At 42.4% G+C, this 8,149-nt stretch overlaps 1 protein-coding gene across 1 annotated transcript in view; it reads left to right on the top strand.

Annotated features, from left to right (window-relative positions):
• The window catches only part of TEAD1 (TEA domain family member 1 (SV40 transcriptional enhancer factor)), a 101,405-nt gene that overhangs the window by 72,791 nt on the left and 20,465 nt on the right, over positions 1-8,149 (top strand). Inside the window, exons 8-9 of the mRNA XM_009994261.1 lie at positions 6-19; positions 1,651-1,775. Coding sequence (XP_009992563.1) covers positions 6-19; positions 1,651-1,775 — 139 coding nt within the window. The remainder of the gene's footprint in view (positions 1-5; positions 20-1,650; positions 1,776-8,149) is intronic.

The raw sequence follows: 8,149 nt of genomic DNA, 5'->3' as shown, positions 1-8,149 counted from the left end.
GTCACAGCTCCCATTTCAGGTAATTCTTCCATTTAGACTCTCCTTTAAAAAGACTTGGATCGTGTACTGAATGTGACCTATTAATTCCTGAGGTGGACAGAGCCACCCTAGCCAAACCAGGCACCAGTCCCCATGTCCTATGAGTTGATTATATAAGAGGGAAAATAATTTGGTTTGGGATTTTTTTATTATTTTTTTTTTATATTCTAAGTAGAAAGTACTAATACATATGCAAGGAGTTGTGATATGTGGTTTCCACTCAGCATTCCGTATTGTAGGAAAATGCTTTGTGGCAGGATGCATAGTTTCTTTTTTCATAGCTAAATCTCACTTCCATCTGTAATGAGGATATGCCTTAATTTATTTCAAACTGAAACAAAAAACTCTACCAAACCCATGTATGTTTAGCTGTAAGAATAGAACAACTCTTTATCTGCTTCTTGAGAACCCTTCCCCTCCTGAAGGTCCTGCTCTGCCCAGTACCACTTTGATAAGTACCTAATGTTTATTCTGAATTCCATTGCTCAGAATTATTAAACCATTTAATAGCTCCTTCCCAACTCCTTTCCCCAAGTTGGCTGCACAATGAATTTCAGGAAAGAACAATATTTCTTTGCAGATGATAACTAACTTTACATATCCCTTGCCAAATGACACCATGAGGGTTGGAAACAGGTACCATACTCCCATTATGGGATTTGGACACACACTACCTATGACCTCTCCCTGCTTCTCAACCTAGTTCAGGATTATCATTGTTTTCTAACCTTTGGTATCTCTACCCTGCCTTCCTCGTGCCTGCATCTCTCCCAAGACCAGCTTTGCCTCCAAGCTGCTGCCTTTCCCTTCTTCTGTTTTATTTCCTTCTCATCTAATTTTCCATGATGAGGAGCAAGAGATAGCATTTATTCTTGCTCTTGAGGTGAATTAGAGATAGTGGTTAACATCTCTTCTCTCTCTAGATCAAGTCATTCCCTCTTTATTATCAATTTACAACTTTCTTTTTCTTTTTAGGATATGATTCAGCTCTCTACAGTAATTATTTATTATTATCTGTAATATTATGCTGCCTAAGAGCTCCAAAAGAAGTCAAAGACACAATGTGCAAATACATAGTAAGAGACAGTCCCTGCCTTAGAAACCTTATACTCTAAATAGGAGAGGGGAATTGAGAGTGGCAGAAGAAATAGTCAAAAAGAGAGGTGATTTACTTGCAGTATGTGGCACATTAGGAGCCAGAAATGGAGGCCAGTCCAAGGCAGTATTATGTCCTGTGAGTCTTTCTGCCAGTTTCTGAGGGCCAGCTCTAAGTCTACTTGAAGTCTCTATAAATCTCTGTAATCTAGTATATAATTTAAACAAAAAATTTTACAGTGAGTTACAGCCCAAAGGAAACAAAGAAGTAGATCTTTTCTCTATTAATATTATTAAGATTTTTATTTATCAAGATTATTATCTTGCTGGGTTGGGACCTCTTTTTCTACATATTTTCCTGTGTTTGTCCAATTTTAACTCATTCTGAAGTCATGATTTGCTACAGTTAATATAACCATCCATGGGCTACATACGTAATTCCTGATTCCATTTAATACAGAAAATATAAACTGGGGCATTGTCAACTTCTTCATGAACATGGTTCCTTTATTTTAGGATTTGAGCCTACATCAGCTCCAGCCCCTTCGGTCCCTGCATGGCAGGGCCGATCCATTGGTACGACCAAGCTCAGGCTGGTGGAGTTCTCAGCTTTCCTTGAACAGCAGAGGGATCCTGAATCAGTAAGTGTTACCCTCATGCCTGCTAATCTTTCCAGGGTTAAGCCTGATGGAATACTCCCAGTGTTTCTGCATTCACTGCTGCTCAGTGCAATACTCCTTTCATTGGAGTGCTCTGTTTTCCTTTCTTGCTCTCTTTTTCCCCGTTTGCAGAAGTGAGAGGCCTCTCTGAAAGCAGGTGTGGTTCACTGTGGTGCCTGCCTCACTGTTGATCTAGTGTAACAGTTCTACCAAATTGCATTATGTTTTTGGCAAGGATTCCATACTTAAAATTTAAGTTAAAGCCTAATCTGTTTCCTAACAGAAACACAATTAAGGACTTACGTAGGAACTAGGCATGTTATTTTAAATACTGGACATTTGGGATAGCCTCTGAATGCCAGGGATTGTCCATTTTGCTTCCAGCCTCCCTAAGCATGTGGCATTTATCTGTATCACTTTTTTTTTCCCCCAGAAATTGAGGTTTCCTATCTAAATGTCCAATCATTCAGTCTTCCTTGATCTTATTTTTCAAGGAAGGTTTGATTTTGTTTAGATTCCCAGTCTGTGAGGATAGTTTAGGAAGTTGGCTGTCATGTTAGCCTTGAACCTTGGTATTACTTGTCATATATTTACCATGAGCATTTGTTAGTAGCCTAGCACTGTTTCTGCTGCAACACAAATAAATCAAAGAGCTTCTTTCAGCTCAAACCTGAGAACTTCTACTGAGATAAGGTCTGAAAAACAAATACTGTCATGAATGGGTGATATAGTCAGGCCATTCTTGTTCAGATTCCTGGTAAAATACAGTAGCTTGGAGCAGAGCAAAGCTATCACTTGCTCTTTATGGTTCTGCACTGAAAACCATAGTATTGATAGGCCCAGGCCAGAGGTGTTATCCAGGGAGTGTTTACCCTGCATAATGGAGATGGGAAGCATAGCCCAGAAGCCTTACAACAGAGAAATGCTTCTGGCAGAGAAACATCCCAATAAAAATATCCTGTATCTCAGCTATTCATATACTAAATATGTGGCAGTGTGTTGGTTTGCTAAATGGCAAGTGTTGCCAGGTTGAATTAACTTTGAGAGAGGAAATGTTTGGTAGCAGGTACAGTTACCTCAGCACTTACCTGACTGTTAGATACTAAATGGTTTCCCTGGGATCCCTCTGCCTTCCTGTGGCTCCGACTCCCACACTCTCAGAGCAGTCCTGGCTCTGGTGAACTAGAGCTTCATCGTAGTGTTCTCCAGACTAATCTGCAGCTGTAATGCCTTCTCCATCTCCAGCCCCAAGTATATGTAGACAGAGGTTTGTATTTCACAGAATCACAGAATATTAGGGGTTGGAAGGGAACTCAGATCATCGAGTCCCACCCCCTGCCAGAGCAGGACCAAAAGAAAACCAACAACCCTCCCCTCAAAATAAATAAATAAATGCAAATAATAATAATAATAAACCCACCCCACACACAACCAGGGCAGATCACTCAGAAAGGTGTATTCAAAGAGGTCTTTAAAGTCTCCTGTGGAGGAGACTCCACAGCCTCTCCTGGCAGCCTGTTCCAATGCTCTGTAACCCTCACAGTAAAGTTCTTCCTCATGTTGAATTGGAACTTCCTGTGCTTTAGTTTGAATCCATTGCTCCTCATCCTATCACAGGGCACAAGTGAAAAGAGGTTGTCCCTGCCTTCTTAATGCCCAGCCCTCATGTATTTAGAGACATCAATTAGATCCCCCCCTCAGTCTTTTCTTTAGATTGAAAAGCCCCAGGTCTCTCAGTCTTTCCTCATAAGGGAGGTGTTCCAGTCCCTTCATCATCCTTGTAGCCCTCCATTGGACTCTCAAGAAGATCCCTAGCCCTCTTGAACTGGGGAGCCCAGAATTAGACATACTCCAAGTGAGGTCTCATTAGGGCCAAGTAGAGAGGGAGGAGAACCTCCCTCGATCTGCTGGAGACACTCTTCTTAATGCACCCCAAGATACCATTTGCCTTCTTGGCTACAAGGGCACATTGTTGTCCCATGGATAACTCGTTGTCTACCAGGACTCCACGGTCCTTCTCCACAAAGCTGCTCACTAGCAGATCTCCTCCTAGCCTGTACTGGTGCTTTTTGTTGTTCCTTCTCAGGTGTAGGACTCTGAGGCAGAAACAACACATCCAGGTTGTCTCATCAGGCAGCCTTATTGACATGCAGCATTCAGAGTCTTTAGCTCGCTGACCCCATGTAACGTGTCCTCCTGATTTATGGGCTCTACAAAACCCAGATTGATGCACACCAGGATGTTATGTGTGTGCCTTGAGGTTATCAAGAAAACAGGATGTGGCCATGTAATGCTCAGCATTGCAGTGCTCTATGGGAATGAGATGGCATTTCAGTGTATTTTGCTATACTGTTTTTCCAGTAAACCATCTAACAGTCCATTTTCCATAGGTTTTTAGAACACAAAACTATTTGCTAAACCCATGGACTTAGATGGTGCAGAGCTTTTATGTACCTGCGTGGCTTTACATAAAAGAGAGTGAATGAGAGTTCAGCAACTAAGAAACTTTTGTGTCTTTCCCTCTAAGAAAAATCTCCCTCGAGCCAAGCACACTCACAGCAGACAGGATGTGATTGCCCATCATACTGCTGGTGTCTGCAACATAAAACCAGCTGAGTGATGTGAATGTATTTGCAACATGACTGACAGATGGGAAGTGAGGAGAAGGTGCTGCTTTGGCAGCAGGAGGAGCCCCATGGGTCCTGCTCTGCTGTGGCTCAGGGCTGGCTGTGCTTTAGCAGGGTGTGTGGGCCAGCAGCTTGGGGATGTGTCGGGGCTCTCGTTTTTCAGGCAGGTGCAGGCTCTGGGGAATGCAACACATCCACTTGCATGGCAGAGAGAGTGGAGGCCTGAACAGAAACTCAGTTACCCAGGATGGCCCCCTAAGTACTATAAAGCTTTTTTTTGGAGCAAACTAATATTATTTGGAATTCCTGAGGGTATAGCAAGGCCCACCAGAGCTTGTCCCAGCTTGTGAGCATGCTGCTGAGAAACCTACTTCTTAAACGCAGAGCATTTATTCAGGAGGTTTACTAGGGAAGAAAGAGTATGAAACGACCCAGACTTATTTTTTAAAAAACAATAACGTGCTGTAACATTGCAAAAATGAGACATAAAGAAAAGTCAATTTCCAATAGTGCATTAATTCCAATTTAGAACACTTTTTACACCCATAGTGCAAGCACAGTGGGCAGTGCTGTGCAAAGGGCTGCGTGGGGGCAGCCTGGACCTGCTGGGCAGGCACCATGGGGAGCCAGGGGACGAGATCCTGTGGGCAGTGTGTCATGGCTACTGCCTAGGAAAGGGGAGTGAGGAGAAGGGGAAGTGTTTTTTAGATCAAATTAAGTAAATTTGATTCTTTGGATCTTAAGCAAGGGCATAGGAAAAACCTCAAGGCAGCATCCCAGGGCAAACGCAGAAGGCACTTGTTGGACAGGCACTGGACAGTGGTGCTGGTGCACTGTCTGAAGGGGTGGCTCTGAGGGCCCCTGCTTCCTGCCAGCCTTCCCTGTCACCAGTCCACAGACTTTCCCAGCAAGCAGCAAAAGTCCTTCTTGGAGATGAGAGCCAATCCCCAGCCTCAGTTAGTGTTATTGAAGAAAATACGAATTTTGCCTGTGGTTTTGTACATCTGTATTCATGTTGGTACATTTTATTGCAGATATGGTTTGTGCAGCATAGGAAGGATGGGGTTTTACTGCTTTTTAAATAGCAAACTCAGCAAGCCAGGCAAGATGTGTGTTTGGCACAATGTGCTTACAAAGTCTTGTTGGCATGTGCTGCTGTTGCAGCATCTCCTGTACAACTTTGTGCCTTTGCTGACCTCAGAAATGAGTATATATATGTACATGCTTCTACATGAGAGCCATGTAAGTTCTCAACATATCTTCCAAAAAAAAGATAGGTGTGTGTTCGTTACACTTCTGACTTTTTACAGAAAATGGCATGAAGTATTATTTTGAACAATTACTTATTTTTTCCAACAATTTATTTAAAAAATAAGGTTACTTCCTCCCTCCTAACCCAAAGACAGGACTGAAAGCTTCACAGTAGTGGAGGAAAACAGACCAATTCCACCTTAAAATGTAACCTGGAAGTTTATTGAAAAGGCTTATTTGACATAGCACCTGGGGCCAGGACTCGGTGATCCTGGGAGGCCCCTTGCAGTCTGTGTTCCTGTACAGCAATTAGAAATTTAGGTCTGCCTGCCCATGGTGACTCCCAGAAACTTCAATGGGGCTGTGCATGGACACAAAGGTTCACCCACAGGGAATTCTTTGTAGGAGAGGGGCCTTAAACATTTCTGGGGTTCTTCCAACAGCAATTGATGTTTAAAAATACAAAAGCCCCTCAATGTCAGGCAGTTATATTAATTTAGAGTGGGCATTCTGGTGGGTCAGAAATGTGCTCCACAGAGTCCTGTCACTTGTGGAGGGCTGACTTTTTTCCATTGCCTAGCCACAAAATTGTTCCATTTACAAAAGAAAAAATTATAGAAAGGAAACAATAAGCAACCTTCACTGTAACTCTGCATGGCAGAAGATGTCTGGGAGAGACATAAGATGGCACAGTTGCAAAATCTTGGAATACTGACTCTGCAGCTAGGATGGGTGAAATTACTCCTCCTTTTACATCAAATTCAATTCGGTTTACAAATGTCAAGCTGTATTTTCCTTTTGTAGCATATTGTGCTCAAGTACAATTTCTTATGGTACATAGAAGCTGCCCTTGTAGGTCCAAGTATCAGCGTTTTAGTTACCTTTAATTATTGTCTACCTTATATAACTATATACTCAACAGGTTAACAAGTTTATGTTGCTTTCTGTTGCTTTCAAGACAGGTTTTCCTTAATGGAGGCTTTTGATTTTTACTGTAGTGGTTCTGTGAAATTTCAGGACAAATGCTTAAACCAAGTAATCCTATGCTCCCTAACAAATAAAAAATGAGTATGCAAGCAGATTAAAAGGAATCTAAGCAATTGACTGTTACACAAGTAGCTATAAAATTCAAAGACTGTAACACTGAAATGATAGTAATTCCATTATTACATTAGATACATATATATATATAAAATTATATATACCACACAACCAAAAGAGCCCTTTCTTCTCTTCCTCTTCGAGGTTTCTCACTCTTGCTGCCACATCAATTTTGACTGCAAGCACTTCAGACAGCTTTATATCTAAAATATCTACATAGGACTGACTATAAAGAACATGCCTGATGGGCATTTTCAGTATTAATCCACCTATCCAAACTATCAGGTTGTGTTAGATACAAATTTCAAAATGTATTTTAAACAGTGGTGAAGAAATAAAATATTTTTATGTTTTAATTCAGGTTTTATTGTTGTTGTAAAAGGGCTTTGTGAGCCCAGGGAGAATTGTGCCTGAGAACCAGAAAGTGAAAGCAATTGCTCAAGTGCCATAAAACCAGCCTGCCATCATTAGCCAAATGCAGTAAAATTCAACAAAGTTAATCAAACCACCTAAGTGATGAAAAATAAATGAGATCTTTTCAAAAGAAGCCCTCTGTCTTTGAACTATGTCCATCGTTAGAGGAATTGCTTATTCTTTCTGTATTCCCTGTAAATAGTATAAAAAGCAGCTCAACATTTCAGATGTCAGGAAGCCCTTGGTTGAGCATCATGGTGATGTGAAAGGACAAGGAAGCAAACATATGTTTGGATGAATGTCTTGAAGTGGTAGACTCAGGTTTTAAGGTCATTTTAATCTAGCTTCAGAAAAAGTTTAACTAAATGGAAGGGTCATTTACTTAGCAGTGCAGGAGAGCTGTGTGCAAGCCCTGGGAAGCAAAATGTTATACTCTGTAAAATGTTCATATTCAGCTGTCTGTAGTTAGAAGTGCCAAGAATCCACTTTAAGAGGGTCCAGCATTGACACAGGCTCTAATCTTGAAATTGGGGTGTCACAGCAGACCTCCTGGACCCCATTCCCTGGGGACCATAGGGAGATATGGTGGGCAGCCTGGGCCAGCTCCCCCAGCCCAGTCATAGGGTCAGGACACGGGTTCGTCAAGGGAGGCGAAACGCAGCAGAGAGCACCATTTATTTCCTTCAGGTTGGCCCAGGATAAGTGCTGAGGATGGGTGGAAAGACCAGCAAGGCCTGATTGTGCTTGCTTGCCACTGCCTTCACGCACACTCTTCTTTCTCTTTTCTTAAAACCTGCTGCTGCTGCTGCTGGAAATTTCCCAGAAAAATTGAAAGTGCTGCTTTTGCATAACTGCAGAGGGTGGCCGGCGCCAGCAGCGACCGGCGGCTGCTCCCGTGGCTGCTCCAGTGGCTGCTCCTGTGGCTGCTCCAGTGGCTGCTCCATTGGCTTCCCCCTCTGCCCG

This window comes from Chaetura pelagica, unplaced genomic scaffold (genome assembly GCF_000747805.2).
Source record: "Chaetura pelagica isolate M959 unplaced genomic scaffold, ChaPel_1.0 scaffold153, whole genome shotgun sequence".
Classification (NCBI taxonomy): Eukaryota; Metazoa; Chordata; class Aves; order Apodiformes; family Apodidae; genus Chaetura; species Chaetura pelagica.
The sequence above is the reverse complement of the archived record's forward strand: the minus strand, read 5'-3'. Positions and strand labels throughout refer to the sequence as shown.